This window comes from Pavona decussata, unplaced genomic scaffold, assembly GCF_977016875.1.
Source record: "Pavona decussata unplaced genomic scaffold, jaPavDecu1.1 SCAFFOLD_27, whole genome shotgun sequence".
NCBI classification, from domain to species: domain Eukaryota; kingdom Metazoa; phylum Cnidaria; class Anthozoa; order Scleractinia; family Agariciidae; genus Pavona; species Pavona decussata.
Window position 1 is genome coordinate 1,697,213 of NW_028145450.1, and position 16,582 is coordinate 1,713,794.

The 16,582-nt window shown below is 38.5% G+C and overlaps 2 protein-coding genes across 2 annotated transcripts; one reads left to right on the forward strand and one right to left on the reverse strand.

The window, feature by feature from the left end:
* Positions 1-1,217: 1,217 nt before the first annotated feature.
* LOC146485271 (uncharacterized) lies at positions 1,218-7,338 on the reverse strand. Its single transcript, XM_085103646.1, has 2 exons — positions 7,323-7,338; positions 1,218-7,206 (listed from the first exon to the last, which is right to left on the reverse strand). Exon 2 carries the CDS (start codon positions 6,886-6,888, stop codon positions 4,045-4,047), a length of 2,844 nt encoding a protein of 947 aa, XP_084959772.1. The 5' UTR covers positions 6,889-7,206; positions 7,323-7,338; the 3' UTR covers positions 1,218-4,044.
* Positions 7,339-7,735: 397 nt separating this feature from the next.
* On the forward strand, positions 7,736-15,013 carry LOC146485272 (NADH dehydrogenase [ubiquinone] 1 alpha subcomplex assembly factor 8-like). Its single transcript, XM_085103712.1, has 3 exons — positions 7,736-7,873; positions 10,882-10,980; positions 13,713-15,013. The coding sequence occupies exons 1-3, from the start codon at positions 7,802-7,804 to the stop codon at positions 13,731-13,733; spliced, it is 192 nt and encodes a 63-aa protein (XP_084959838.1). The 5' UTR covers positions 7,736-7,801; the 3' UTR covers positions 13,734-15,013.
* Positions 15,014-16,582: the final 1,569 nt, after the last annotated feature.

Genomic DNA, 16,582 nt, shown 5'->3' on the forward strand with positions numbered 1-16,582 from the left:
TTCATATAAATCTGTTTTATACCAACATTTTGATTACAGATGTTTTTAAGTTAAATTTCAATGAAGAATAATACTTGCTGTTCCTCCCCTTATTTTCAAGGTCATGAAATTGACAACCATAAAATTAATTAAAATGTTGGAACAAAACCATAGAGAAGAGCCACAATTTAATTAACAGATAATTGAGATTTAACTGTAAACTGTGATGCGTAACTGTTTCCTTTTTCTCCCGTTAGCATTATTGCCATTTCCAAATTTAGGGTCAGTTGGTAAGACCAAAAAAACAGTTGAAAAAATTAAAGGAAAACCAAGAGCCGCACGGAATTAGGGTAACTTAACCTTAGCCATCTGAAAAAGGAATTTTGGAAGGCTTGCTGGAAAAAGGACCCAAGTTGTGATTTGTCATTGGAATCAAATTTCTCAAACAGAGTCTAATTTGCCACACAGACTGGTTATCATGTCAGAACCAGCTCCTTGTTTATTTTGTGATTTAAGAGTCAACACCTCCAGTATCAAAATACATTTTTACAGTAACTCAAAATTCCTGCGCACTGATTAGCTCATAGCCAATAAAAATGACATCAGATGTAACATGCACTTTCTCAATGAAAAATAAAGCTAACGCTACTCAGTCTTTTTCCATCTTATTGCAAAAAAGAAACAAAAACAAATTGACAGCAGTTTTCTATGGTCTATACTCTTACTAAAAACTGGATCATTGTATAATACCATTTGAGCGATTTGATTGGGTTAATGGCCATGGTATATGAGCCATTATATCATGCTCAAGAAACCGAGACCATTAAATTGTCGTCTACGTGTTCTTGCAAAGCGAAATCAGCAGAATCTAGCAATATTTCTTGATTGTTTTTAATAAAACAATTATTCCACTCATGCTTGTTCGATATGAGAATAAGGGCTGATTATAGCAAACTCAGTGCTATGCGGCTCGTTGGCCATCTATCATCTCATATCCAATGCGCACTCGTCGAATAATTGTAAAATAGATCATACAATGTTCAAAACTTGGCAGTGAAACCACGAGACACCACTTGAGTTTTGAACATTTTATGACGTCATTTTATGGTCTATAAGAGTATAGACCATAGAAAGCTGCTGTCGATTTGTTAAACATTATTTATTGTTCCTCACTGTTCTCCTTTCATCTCTTATGGTGCCAGTTGTGAGAATTTATCAGAGCATTGCAACATTTCATCTTTGGTGATCATACCCTTTATTTCATGAGGTTTACGTTTGATCAAGCGGAGAAATTAGATGTTCAGGTTATAGGCTTGAATTTGTTGAATTACTCCATCATGATTTTAGCCTAGAAACTACCACAACTGAAGTGGAATGCAGCGATTTAAAAGAAGTCAACTATGCATCAGCATCAGGTAAACTTTTATCTTTGTTTCTGGAGTATTTTTGCAAAAGCCATATGCTGATTTCTCAAATTCAGGGCATAAAAATAAAATCACAAAATAAATACAGAACCAGGGGTTTCACTAAGGGCCAGCACCAGGTTACCCAGCTGCTTTTAATAATCTCAACAAACTTTTTCCAGAAAATAACATGCAAGTTTGCTAACTTGCTCGAGTGTAGTGATCTCTTGCCTGACTGTTCAAAGCCTTTAAAGTAATGAAACCCCAGCAGTACTACATGATAACCAGTCTTTATGCAAGCAGGACTTTTGATTGTTCTAACAAAACCTAAGAACAAGCACAGTAAAACCCTGCGAGTAGGTAACCTTCCATTTTAAAATTTAGCCTAAATAGGCTCTTACATCAATGGTAATAAACAGAAATTTAGGCTATCTAGGTTCTTAAATAGGTTCTCATTTTCTGAAGAAAAAAGTAGTAGGGGTGGTGAATGACCTCTGTCCTCAAAGAGAACTCTAAATGTCAATTATTATTGATCTTACATACTAAAGTGCACACGTTTTAGATTTTAGGAAATAAGAACCTGTTTTAAATTTTAGGGTCAACAGGTTCTTGTTTAGAGGGGATCTAACTGATGATTTTTAGGCTAACAAAAAAAAATAGGTTCTTACTCGCGGGGTTTTGCTGTACACACAAGTAATCTAAAAGAAGCATAGATGATACTGTAGCAATGCTGCATTCAACTGATCCTTACATCATGTACAGAGCTCTCTTAAGTCACTGCTTGGAGACTTGCACCACAGTATTTTCATCAGCATCTTTTCTGGTTGAAAAATGTCAAAAGTTTTGTTGGATGAGTGATGGTTAACAGCGGCAAAATTATACATGACACCTGAGTTAAAACTTCACTCAATTGCAGCCCCCTAGCCCCTCCCCCTTCCTCAGCTCAACCACATCCCATAAAAGTGTTAAACTGCACAAACTGGCAAACTTCCATCTCATTAATTTTGTAACAACAGCTGTAATTAAGAACTAAATGGTAATTCAGTTCAGTATTCTGCATGATAAATAACATTTTAACAAAAAACCGGTTACAATATTGTTATTAAACATTGTTGGTTGAATATATAAAAAGGTTACAATAATGATTCTTAAATCCTGCTTCCACCTGCCTAGTGTGAGCAATGGTCTGTTTGTCTCATATTAATTTTCTGTTAATATTTAATATTTTTGGGTTATAATTATTTCATAAATACTTTTCCTGCTAGCAGAGGTCTCTGGCGGTGAGAAGGGAGAGAGAACTCTGCCGGCCCCCGGCGCGTTCTCTCATGTAGCCGCCAACCAGATTTTTGGTCGAAACTGACTGGTTTCCAAAACCAGTTTCCATTAATATGCAATGCGCATTCTCTAAATTTCTGAGCCCACAGTTGTTATGGCTTCCGCTAGTTTTCAATCATTTCGCATTTTCCATCTTCAAAATCCTTTTTGCTTGATTAGCAATTCTACTTTGCGAAAGCATTCCTTACAGAACCATGAAGATTCCTTTTGAAAGTAAGGAGTGCTCTCCAACAAACTGCAAACTTAAGTTTGTCACTCGTTGCCAGGAAACACTAGCGCATGCATGACAGAAGATTTGTCGGGGGCCAGCAAAGGTCTTTCTCCCTTCTCGCCCTCAGAGACCTCTGCTAGCAGGAAAATAAATACTGTAAATGATTATAAACAGGTTTTGCATACATTTGCAGATAATTATAAAAACATGCCACTGAGGCTGAATCATTATATATAATTTTAAACTTTTAAAGGTCACTTTACATTCAATGTCCAGTCTGTTTCAAAATTAGTTCAGCTGTTGCCATTCTGCAAGCTGAATAATTAATTTACTGGACTCTTCCCAACTTGAGTTCCATTTTTTCTTGTTACCCTTAACCTACCACGAGGACCAAACTTTATAGGGTGCACTGAAAAGTATTTCTCAATGAACCTAAAATTCCAGAAACTTCTGCCTAAAATAATATTGACTGACAGGACCCGACTGAAACCGTTATTCAAGTCTCCATTTAGAAACAAGTTATCTGCTTTAAAACAAGTGAATATGCAAGGAGAAATTAAGTAGTGATTGCTTCAGGGCCCAGTTGTCCAAAGTGTGAATAAGGTTATCCAGGGATAATAAATAAATGAACATTTTTCCTAAATTCCCTTGCCTTTACAGTCAACTCCTTTTACTGCGTACAGTCCGTCGGGACCACGAGTTAGTGTCCTTAATAGCAAGAGTCTGTAATAGGGAGAATTTATTTCAGTCAAACGTCTAATTTAGTTTTACTAGGGATTTAGCTGCTGTCCGTATTCTTGGTGTGTACGTTATAGCGGAACGTGTTTGCAATGCGAGAGTTGACTATTGTTCTGACTGAGACTTTTCTTTCCCTAAAATTAGATATCAAAAACATTTTTAATGATCCAAGATGAAAATCTCAACTATAACTCTTAAACGCGGATTACCGTTAATCAGCTTTTGAACAACTGGGCCCAGGTAACAAATCACTGTAGCCCGTGCTTTTAGGTTGAAGCAGTGACTAATTAGAAATAGATTATCTCCTTGGCAATCAGGACAATATTTAAGGAGAAATTATATGGTGATCACTTCAGGATATGGGGTTAATAAAGCTTACTACACACTAGTCTCGCTGTTGGCAGGATAAATAAGATAGTTGTCGACCAATGGGAACTGTTCACTACTGGAAGCACAACCAGAATCTTTGCTATCAGTGCATGATCCTGAAACTCTATCCTTGCTTGCTGTTCTTCTGCAGCCATGACTGCTGATGGCATCATGCTGTGCTTGCCATACATCCTCTGTTGCGACATCATCACAATCTGATACACTTTCCGGTTTGCCTTCCTGGTCAGGACATGTGTTATTACAGGCTGAAAATTCACTTGATTGGATTGACTTTGTGTCGTCTTGAGCTGGATGGTCATCTTGAGGAATATTTTCTCCTGTTTCTGATTCCTTGACACTTGGTCTCTTGGCTAATTCAGATCCATTGTCCTGGAGAGAATTATCAGCTGCATTTGCCAAAATGCTGAGCTCCAAGGCTGGTAGCTCATCATCATTCACAAACTGACTCAACATTGTTTGCATTTCACATGCAAAACTGCTTCCGAGATCCTCGTAAGACATTCTCAAACTGCCAATTTCTGGGGTATCATCGTTATCGTCGTCATCATCATCATAATCATGATCATCATCTCCTACATCGAAAGTAACATAAGCTTCTGTATCAGTTTTTCCCTTTTCCAAATCATTCAGGTCATTAATTTTCTGTTCCACTGATTTCTCCTCTCCACAGAGAGGGCTATGATCACTCATAAGTGCCACTACTTCAGCTTCGCTTTGTTCAGTAATGTATTCTGCTGTGGGGTCTTCACTCACTGTCTCGCTCTCTGCTGCTTCAACTGCTAGCAAGCTCTGTTCATCCATTGCTCCTGTAATTTCACATGTAGCACTTTCCTCCACTGCTATCGCATTGCTGTCTGTAGCAATGGGAACAACTTCAAAGGTGTCTTTACTGTTTGTTTCTGGAATGCTAAGACTAGCAGCAACCAACAAGCTCATTTCTCTGTCCTGTTTTTTCTTTTCACAGCGTTTGATTGCACTTGGTATGATGCTTGCAATGATCATGCAAAGAACAATGAAGACAAAAACTGACAGTATAATAAGTGTCATTAATCCATCATCGTCATCATCGTCATCTTTTTGCTTTCTTTGTGCTGCCGCTTGCAATTCTCTGTTGACGGAAGATCCCATGAAATTAACTGTCCCATTGACCATCACTGCACTAGGTTCAACTGAAGATGGCACCTCAACGGGTCCCAAGGCTCTGATGGCTGACATAGCTAACGGTACTGTTGCTGTTTTTGTTGTAAATCCCTCAAGATAATCACTCGTAGGATCAAACATAGTCTGCTGCGTGAACACAGTTTTAGACGTTATGGAAGGTGTTGGAGTCAATAGTACACTAGTAGACAAGGGCCATGAAGATGTTGCCATTACTACAGTTGAGGTCAACTCAGCACAAGGCATCAATGGATCAACTTCACTAAAGGTGATAAAAAATCCTGTCCATGCTAGAGCATCGTCACTGCGGAATTTTAAGCGCATGGTGTTTCCAGAGCTGCAAACTGTAGGAGGAGGTGGATTACTATTGCAATATTTTCCAATAAGTGGAGCAAGGGAATCAATGCCATTCCAAACAGTAAGATGATCATGAGGACATCTGTGGCGATTCAAGTCCCCCTCAACGTTGAACTGCACAAATGTCAAGCGAACTGATTTGCCTTCCGATACTGTTATTGTCCAGATACACTTGGAATTGTGGAAATATTCATTAGGGAAATTGGGTGAAGTTATTTCACCGCTGCCACCTTGTAGATGACCACCGCACCCTGGGAAGTAGATGGCATAGAAACCAACTTGGGGATCCGATGCATTAGACTTGAATCGCACCCAAAGTTTACCACTGCTAGACATGACCAGGGGTGGGATGCGGTCATACCCACAGTATCGGGCTAGCACTGTTGCAGCTGCGTAAGGCATGTCACCATCTCTTAGTTCTGCATAACCACTGGTGCAAGGTATATCGAAATTTATGAAGTCCATATTCAGTTTTGTAATGTTGGGTACATTCACATGCCACAAGCAATCCTGGTCTTCTGTTGGGGAGCTCTTCGTGATGATGCTGCCAGGCTCGATGCCCAAAGCTCCCCCACAACTGAACGAGCAGCCGTACAGCTCTAACCTCATACAAACAAAAGAGAAATAGCTCAGTGGATAAACTCGTACAAATCGTGCGGTGACTTCAGGCATGAGAATGTTTAGTACCGTTCCATTTCGCTTAGCGTTCCCGCGTAAAATCGTTCCATTTTTGCTGTCTTTGTACAACCTCCAAGAGCGCCCATCTGCACTATACATCAGTTGATATTTGCTAACACGACCCATTCGAAGCGACAAAGTTTCCATCCCGGGATAAAACCCTTGTGACGCGATCGCTGAAATCGTGGTGAATTGCTTCAGCTCGATTTGAAGGTACAATGGTTCTTCAAGACTTTCGGGGTTCATTGAACACCAGGCTGATTTGCCATTCAATCTCGCCGCTGAAGCTGGAAATTGTTTGTGAGAATGCAACGCCGTCATGGAGGAATCTTGTATTCGGCCGCTTTCTAAACCCAAAGGAATATTGCAATCATCGCAGTTCGAAGTTCGTCTGTTTTCTCCCTTACATTCGGCGCCTCCGTTCTTTGGTGCAGGATTGGAACAATTTCTTTCTTTGTAACGAAAAGGCAACGTGTCCGGGTCAGATGAGATTTGGCAAGTGCTCCATGCAGACCAAGGGCTCCACTGTCCATCAATCGGACGGGGCTTTTCGCCCCAATTCCAAGGCATCCATGATACACAAACTCCCTTACGAACGAAGATCGCTAGGAACAGCCAGGAGACAACGAAGATTTTCATGATAAGCGATGTTTTGTTTCTAAATTACCAGTGACCTTTGTATCAACTTTGAAGAACAATAACGATTTTCTCCGCTTCTCTAAAGCGAAGATAAATTTCTAATCCGATAAGATAAACTTCGAGAAGATCTAACAACGTTTAGACTTTGTTTATGAACAAAGGGGGCATTTCAACGCCGCAAAAAGGCTTCGTCGTTGGTCCCAATATAAAACAATGGCTTGCGCTAGCCAATATTCGCGAGCAATAACTTTAACGAGAAATCTCCGACTCTACGAAGTTTGGACCACCGGACAAGGTGCATGCAAAAGCGTTGTTTTCCTGAAATAGAAAAGTGAAATCGGGGCGGAGTTTGGGATTCACAACCAATTGCAAAATTGACATGTGATATGATATTACATGTAAGATAACCCATAAACGCTATTAATGCCAAATACCGCTAAGTCTTTGTTTGCATTCCACCAACAACTTTATTAATGTCCTCACGCAGCCCTAGATCTCCCCTATGCTCAATATGATCGTATACCGTTTTGTAGTTAAATTGCATTTGACATGTATATTTTTTTCCTTCTGAAATTTTGACATGTTTAATTTCTTTGCGGGAACACCCGGACTCCCGCTGAGATTGCCACGTTTCGCAATTGTTATGAGTTCATTTCACGCAAAAAATGGACATCCTTTTTTACGTTCTGGTATTCAGCTAAGTACAAAGATAGAGAAATTTATAACTTGGGTTTGAAAGCTTGAGTTAAAAACGTGAATTTGTTTGTTTTTGTAAATATATTGGGCAGCGATATTGCGACGACTTCCGGTTTTTGGTTTCCGCCTCATTTCCGCTTTTGCCCAGCAACCCGTTAATCTACCCCGGCATGCATTTAGCGGTGTTAAAGATGGCGGCTGAAAAAATATAGTGGAAATGAGTTCCAAAGAAAACACTTACCGAAGAATTTCTGGGTTAGCGAGGTTTCTTGTGGAATGTCAAGCACAGGTAAGCTTTTATTACACCATACATGAATTCTTGAAGAGTATCTGTAATGCAGATTGACAGTGGCGTCAGTCAAATTTAAAAAGCTCGCCTGACAACATGCGCGAGCCGAACCATCGACATTTTAGCTAGAAAAGACTGATAGACCAATTTATGGGTTCTCATAGTAGTAAATCCATCTGTCTAGGCAACAAAATAAATTGGACCATTACCATTTATTAAATTACATTTTTGTACACTGGATAACACTGCCTCACCTCAGCACTCGTTATAAATTTTCATATCTCAAACTGCCCTTGGACATTCATATACCTGCCAACTTTCACACATTATGCGTGAGTCTCACGCCTGCGGACTAAAGACATCGATTTCACGCATCAAGGACAATTTCTAACACCTGACTCACAAATTCGGACGAGTTGTTCCTTAACGCATGATTAATTTAAAACAACAGTTCAATTTACCCCCAAAAGGTGCTAAATGTTGACTTTGTGTCTTAACTGTATCACAATAGTCTAAAATTTGCAGAGAAGTTTCCAAACATCTACAATCTGTTCGAATCGGAAGTGTTCAAAGGTTGTTGGAACATCTTCGGACACTCTGGTTAGCCTAAAAAGCACTACGGTTTATAGCCTACATAGCTCTCCAGTTAGCTTAATTTAGCTTAGATACCTTGCGGTTAATATTTATATTTCTCAATTAGATTATGAGATTTAGTTTTCTATCAAGGATAGAAATCGAGTGCGAATAATTTAATTGTTTTAGTATAAAATTTAATGTACTAGTCCTTCAAAACTTAAACAAGACAGGTTCACGTTTTTATTGAGTAAGGATTTAAACAATTCAAATTGCATTGGCTTCTGTGTGTGCGCCTTTGCATTTCAAGATTTTATTTTAAATAAAAACCGTTCATTGTATCAGTGAAACGCAACTTTGAATGTTTTCAAAATTATAAAATTCCTGACTTTTAAAAGTGTAAAATGAAGAAAAAATCATTTAACTGTTGTTTCGACTCCTTTTCTTATGGTGAAAAAATTCCATATTTCGTTTTATAAAATAGCCAGGGTCAAGCAAGCACCGTGATTGGTCAAACTGAGTTCTTTATAACTCCACAATGCACGAAGCATATGTATGGTGCGTGCATTATAATTGTACATATGCACGGAGCACACGTCAGATTTTTTGCCTGTGAAAATTTGAGAAATTCAGCGACAGACCGCCATTATGGCCGAGCAATTTCCCTCGTTTGACTGCGGTTTCGAGTTTCTCAATGATATATTTAACACTAACCGATGGTTATCTAGCTCTGAGGTTGTATCTGTCCAAGTTGAATCCAAAGTGCGAAGCTCTCTTTCAGCTCCCTCGGCACTTCTCTCGTGTTCTTAAAAATTCCTGCGTGCTTATATAACTTAACAATGCACTCGGCACGTTTTTTATTTCTTTAGTAATTTTTCCTTCTCAGTCTCTGGCATTGCCTCAACAAATAATTATCCGAAAATCCTCTTCATAGACAATTCAAAAACATGTTGAAGCTGCTGCCATTTTTTTGACAACTGCACACTATCAGGCCACTCAATCTACTCTGTCTACAACAGAATAGATAGTGAGTAGCATAGCCAATAAGAGAGCAGCATTTGTGATAGAACACTAGTAGATTTATACTAATGGGGGTTAGGATATCTAGCCAAAAAATTGCAGTATCTGGCAGCGAGTCGTCTGTAGTCTAGTGGTTAAGGTACCCACTTGGTGATCAGATGACTCGGGTTCAACTCTTCTTTAAGTCACTTCTTTTTCTAACTTAAAAAAAAATAGCTAAGTGTGAATGTATGAATTTTCAAGGAAGAAAGGGCAGTTTGATGCATGTGTTCAGAATTTTACTCTACTCAGTGTTTTCGTGGCATGGTTGGTTTATCGCACTTTGTAGGGCTTTTCTTTCCTACCCTTCCCTCCCAGTAGTGTTAGTTTGTTATTGTTTAGGATTGGCATTAGGGTTGGGGACCCGTTGGTTAAGGGTTTAGGGTTAGTGTTATGTCTTATTTACTTATTATTTTTCTACTGAGCTTCTAGTCTCAGTGTGACGGGTGCTAGGGCTGGGGCTGCATTTCAGGCGAGGCTCGTGGCTGGGTTGTGGGTAGGGCAGGCTTATGGGGTGTTCTACCTACCTGGGTTTGGGTTGGCGGTACCAGCCCCCTGGCTCCTGGGCACCCGACCTCCTTTTGCGACGTAGGCATTAATAAAAAAAAAAAAACATTTACCTAGGGTGATCAGATTCTTAATTCCCATGACCCAAGAGGTTGTATAAGCATTGATATTTCAAGGAGAAATTTGATGCTGTCAGAACACTGTTAGAACTTAATGGGTTTAGTGTCCAGTGTACAAAAGTTTTACTAGTCAGATTTATTTGTACGAAAAATTTTCAGTTTAAAATTGGTTCACCTGTGAGCAAGCTATCCTCTGGGTGGAGGGATGGGGGAGGGGACAGAACGATACAAAGCTTGCATGAATATCTCACAAGTTTGAGTGCCAATGAAGATGAAAAGTGCCTTGGAGCATGAGGAGGTGGTTGGGCAAGCCCTCCACATTGATTTCCACATTGATTTTAACTCTAAAGGACATACTCGTGCAAGCTAAATTATAAAATGTCTGTAACAGATGCAAGGGAGTTTTGCAGGCTTGCCACTCTTTTGTACACATCAATCTTAACTTCTCTTCTGACAAGTCACCAGCTGATGTCACAGTAATCACGTACGCTCATCGTCTGCACAATTTGTTTTGTAGAGGGCAAAAAAATGAAACTGATGTCACTTCCTTTCCACTGTAACTGCGACAACAAAAATTTAAGATGTCAGGTTTTCGCCATAGTCCATAGTCAAAGCAACAAGAACATCACAGTGCCTTGAAGTAAACAATTAACTTGCTTTATGTTGTTTGTTTTTTAATTGTAAATGGAGACCTTGGATGTTTTGATCAATTTATAAATTAATAATATTGTTTTTTACCCTTACATCTAGGCTTTTCATTATGGAAGTTGTGTGTCCCAGAAAGATAATATCACAAAATATACTTGTGATAAGGAGTTTCAAGCTCTCAAAGCTTGCATAAAAGAAGCGGTAAGTCTCTTAATGTTACATGTATGTAAGGACCACATGTACACTTCCTGTTAAAATCACTGTTTAATTCCTTTTGAATCAATTACAGTGTACAACTCTGCTTTTACATGATTGTAGTTTACTACAGGCTAAACTCCGCTCACAATTTGACTGCATAAACTTGTGCAGCGAGGCTGTAACAGGATCTATTGAAGTAACACACCCACTAAGTACAAAGAGTTTGGTATTTTGGTCAACTATGTCCAATCAATCAATCAATCAACTGTCCTGCAGTTCCTTGGTGGACAGGAAATTTCTACTACAGTCAACTCCTTAATAAAGCTATCTATCTATCTATCTATCTATCTATCTATCTATCTATCTATCTATCTATCTATCTATCTATCTATCTATCTATCCCCTATTGCAGACACACTCGGGGCGGCGAGTTAGTGTCTTTAATAGCAAGAGTCCGTAAGTGTGGTAATTTATTTAAGTTGAACGTCTGTAATTTATTTTTGCCGGTGATTTAGCTTTTGTCTGTATTATTGGGGAGTCCGTGATAGCGAGGTGTCCGCATTAGGCAAGAGTTGACTGTACATGCAACAGTAAGATAGTTTGCATGCCACTGCGCATCTAAACAGCAATTCAATCTTTATTGATTTTAAAAGCTAAGGAGATTGAACTGAGATTCTACTCCAAAGGGACACTAGTGCCAAGAGTGTTCAGCTACAAGGATTGTCAAAGTTTTGTGCTGTATTTTATACCAATAATTGGTTAGAGAATTGGCTGTTTGTATGAAGCATTAACCCTTTAAGCCCTAACAGTGATCAGCATGAAATTTCTCCTTGTGATGTCAATGCTTGTTCAACCCCTGAGGTCATGAGAATTAAGGATATGCCTGATCATCCGAGGTGAATTTTCTTGATATTTTAATAACTTCTCCACAGGACGTTTATAAGAAAAGTATGGGGACAAGATAGGAGAATTTGTTTTTTAATAATATTAGGTGTTAAAGGGTTAATAACTGAAAACTCAGTTGATTGACAACCAATCCACCACTGAGATAGGTGCAAAATAGATTTTCCATTCCCCATCCCAGATCAGATCCCACATCTCGGGTAAGGGTTGGCCCATGCCAGAATAGCACCCTAAGGGTATATTGAATGTCTGATTTTATTGATTTTTGTGGAAAAGGGGTTCTTAATGGTGAATCAATGAGGATCAAGCAGGCATGGCGTAGTGGTGAGAGCACTCACATCCCAGCAATGTGCCCCAGGTTCAATTCCCAGACTTGGCGTCATATGTGGGTTGAGTTTGTTGTTTCTCGTCCTTTGTTTAGAGTAAATGGGTGCCAGAACCTGCCTCCCAGGTTCTTATAATACCCCTGCTTAAGCTTTTAACCCTGATATCAAAGAACAAATTATCCTATCTTGTCACCATACTTTTCTTATAAAAGTACTGGGGAGAAGTTATTAAAATATCAAGAAAATTCACCTTGGGTGATCATATCCTGAATTCTCATGACCTCAGAGGTTGAATAAGCCTTGATATTACAAGGAGAAATTTGATGCTGACCACTGTTAGGATTTGGTGGTCCTTGGAATGCCTCAAAGAATGAAACAACAAATTTGGGAGTGAATGCTAGAGGGCACCAGAGAGCATCTCCATACTAAGCTCCATAAATTTGTGTGAAACATTTTGTAAAATAACTTGAGTACAGAATACTGTACAGACCTGACACTTGGACAGATTCCTTATTTATTTATCATCTATAACATACCAATTTCTTGACCTCATTCATGGAATGGTTTCATTTTTTTTTTCAATGGCGTAACAGTGAAAACGGGCAATATGCAAATTTTATTAATATATTGACAGAAGTGCTTTGGTGGAAAATGAACCACTCATACAAATCATACGAAATTCATGCACTGTACATCCGGGACCCGAGTGGCGTATTTTCCACATCCTCACTAGTGAGGATATTGATGACGTCATTTCCCAGTTTTTTTATGGTTGTTTGTGCAAACAGTCGGTGAAAAATGACAAGCGATAAATTTGTATATATAATAAAAAGAAAATTACATGGTGGCTTGAAGATATGAATTTTGAAAACAATATTTTACTCACTCGCTGTGCTCATTCGAAAAATATGCTTTTGCCATTCGGAAATGAAATTCATATCTTTGTGCTACCATGTAATATCCTCTATATGTGCTTAGGCCTTGTGACGCCTTGAGTACCGGAGCAAGTTCTCTGGACGGGATGGCCAAGGAGATGGAATCTATCATGCAGAAATGAAACAATGAATTGAAGAAGGGTGACCTCGCAAGGTGGCGTGGCTCAAGCCCAAAGATTTCTTTGTGAGAAAATTTGAGGGGGACTTTAATAGCCCAATTTTGATATATTAAAATTCAGCCTGAAACAATAACATCACTTTAAGGTTCTGGGGAATAAATCGTAGAGTTTATATGGGTTTATTCCACAGAGCCTTGCAGTAATGTTTATTTTATTTTATTTTCATTTTTTTTGTTTATATTTTTAGTTTTACTAACAAAACATTACTTTACATTAGCAGTGATGTTTATTATTTCAAGCTGAATTTTAATTTTTTTTATCAAAATTGCGCTATTGCTAAAAAAGAGTTGAACCTTTGCAAGAATTTGACCGATTCTCAAGCCTTGGCTTAATAAAGTTAAGCCCTCCTTAATCTCGCTTGGCTGTTTTCACTTTCATTTGATCTTTTACAGGCGAAGAAAACAAAGCCCTAGAAGCTGTCCCTGAAGTTCAACCACACTAGTACTGGAATTCAGAAAGGAAAAAGATGCTGGAGCCATTGTCCTTCACTTTTTAACCCTTTTTAAAAGCCCTAACAGTGATCAGCATCAAATTTCTCCTTGTAATATCAATGCTTATTCAACCTGTGAGGTCATGAGAATTAAGGATATGATCACCCAAGGTGAATTTTCTGGATATTTGACTTTTAATAACTTCTCCCTAATACTTTTATTAGATATGTATGAGAACAGGACAGGAGAATTTGCTCTTTGATATTAGGGGTTAAAGGGTTAAATAGGCCGTGCTGTGGCAAAATGTGACGTGATGAGGCATTGACAATTTTGGTCATATTGTCACTGAAATCTGAACACTGGGATCTCATTACAATCCGATATGAACATGATAGAGATAAAATGTAAAAGAGTGTTAAGCAAGTGAATTAAAATATATTCATCATTAACGTTTTGGCTTTGAAACTTTTTGACACTTTACTCTTATTAGAATACATAGGCTCACAAAAAAGGCAAAACACGGCAGTGTGGAACATATCAAATGCCAAATCTAGCAAATTTGAAAAGTGGGCTACCGTTCACACTAAATTAATGTATCTAATGCTGATTTACCATTACCGTTCACACTTAATTAATGTATAGTAATTTATTCTACTTATTACGATAGATTCTGGTTATACGGTATCGAATGGTCTTTGCAAGCATGCGAGAACTAACGTCACGGACACATGTTTATAAAGGTTAAAGCATACAATTTAAAAGCAACAGAATGTTGGTTAATGTTAATCTCGAATTTAAACCTTACGCCCATTCAAATGGTCCCGCACTAAATTTTTTTTTCTCGGTGCTTACAACGGGACTGGCTGAATTTGCTCTGCACTAGCTTTCTGTGGTTTAACCAGAAGGACTGGATCGTGTCATTCAACGATGTTTTCCAACCAAAATTAAGTCTACCGCTGTCATATCACTTTTCGTTGTTTTCGCGCCAACGATGAAAAGTATTTGTTATGATTTAATAAAGACAAGGGGAAAGACAACTCGGGCGCCGAAAGTGAATTATTGGACGTTTGTTGTAAATCATTTTGAGTATACTTATTGTAATTACAGGAATTTAGCTGTATGTTTTTTTTTTTCATATAAGTAAACAGTAAGTATTGCAAGGGTTTGTTTGTAAGTAGCGTACTGTTGTAGTGATGTATGTAGCTTGAAATTGAAAGTGATATAAATAATAATAAAAAAAAAATGGAGTTTGGCCGATATAATGACGTGGAAAGCAAAATTTACATGTACGATCCACTTGTTAGTTAAGGACGGCGCCTCCTAATACAGAAGTATTTTGCATGGTTTATGACTATGAGGGAAAAGCAGATCTTGGTATGGGCTACTGGAATCTAGAAAGAAAATTGGGGGGAGTGGTGTATTTTTTAGAGATAAGAAGGCAACAATTATTCTAAAACTAGTAAAATACAAAGAAATGTGTGGCGTTTTGTCCAAATTGAAGTTTTCTAATCTCTGAGAAATGCATGGTTACCCCTAATTCTCTTTTTGTATACCAAAAGTGCTTGATAAGTTCTGCTTTCTCCACATAGTCTTAAACCGCGCAAAAAAAAATGTCCCTGTATTGGTAGGCACCACTCTAAGGAAACCCGAGTATCTCGAGATGCGCAGAACGTATGCGCAGTAACGAAAGTAGATACCGTCCTAAAGCACCCTGATGATGAAAAAAAAAACAGTAATTTAAAAAAATATTTTTTCCCTTTTGTGTGAATGCATTGTTAATGCTCAAAAGACTGCAAGAGAGGGAGAACAGAAGGGAATATTCTGAAAAGACTGAATCCAGTCTCCTGGTCTCTCAACCTTGTACTAGGGATGGCAATAGTAAATGGATGCTGTGCCTTACTCTTGTTACCGATTTCTACTGCAGCTGCATGCACAGCTACCGTTAATGATGCCACTACATCCAGCCCACTAATGACCAAATCTAAGCAGACCGCCCTGCAATATTAAGACTACTTTTCTACGCCGAAAACCTGCTACTCCATGTGGGACGAATTCTCATTTCATTGCATTCTCCCAGATCCTCACTAAAAGTGATCCTGATATTGATGAATCAATCCCGGGGGAGGGGAGGGAAGGGGAGGACTCTTATATAAAAGTGACAGGGTGATCGTCGTATCTTTTAGGGGTTAAAATTCGTGGTTTGGTACCCCTTAGGAAGCAAAAATCTAAACTGACTTCCCATCAGAGGTATGATGGTACCTTTTAGGGTATTGAGCCAGAAAAAAAGAATGACAAAAATAAAATGCCAGTCAAATGATTTGGAACCTTTTGAGGGTAAAAAGAATTGTTCCGACCACGCCCACAAAACAGAATTCTGGTACCTTTTAGGGGTTCTATGAACCTTGTTGAATGCCAACCTTATTTCTGTTGGCGAACGCGGATAAACAGAATTTATTTTCATAATTTGGTTTTCATAATTCCAGTATTCATAAACTAAGCAGCCATGACTTTGATCAGAAAGATCATCACGGTTATTAAGTCGGGAAATCTTGCGTCAAGTGCTTGTTTTATTGGTTATATAAAGTGATCTTACTATCGCCCGTGAACGAAAGGAAAGGAGATAAATAGAGAATCGCGACAACAAAAAAAAGCAGGTTACGCAAAATCAATTCTGACTGAAATTGTGGGAAAAAAGCAAAAAAAAAAAAACAACAACAACACAAAACAGCTTCATTTTCCACTTTTGAAAATGTTAGTCACTGGTAAATGGCCAACAATGTTTAGCAAGAGGGTAAAACTAACAAAAATTACTTTCAGTTCGTAAGAGGTCA

What these genes read in the sequence shown, in the direction of transcription:
- LOC146485271 (XM_085103646.1), bottom strand. Translation starts at nt 6,888, where the DNA reads ATGAAAATCTTCGTTGTCTCCTGGCTGTTCCTAGCGATCTTCGTTCGT.
- LOC146485272 (XM_085103712.1), top strand. Translation starts at nt 7,802, where the DNA reads ATGAGTTCCAAAGAAAACACTTACCGAAGAATTTCTGGGTTAGCGAGG. An exon ending in TTGTGGAATGTCAAGCACAG is followed by an intron (nt 7,874 to 10,881) that starts GTAAGCTTTTAT and finishes CCTTACATCTAG; the next exon opens with GCTTTTCATTATGGAAGTTG. An exon ending in AAGCTTGCATAAAAGAAGCG is followed by an intron (nt 10,981 to 13,712) that starts GTAAGTCTCTTA and finishes GATCTTTTACAG; the next exon opens with GCGAAGAAAACAAAGCCCTA.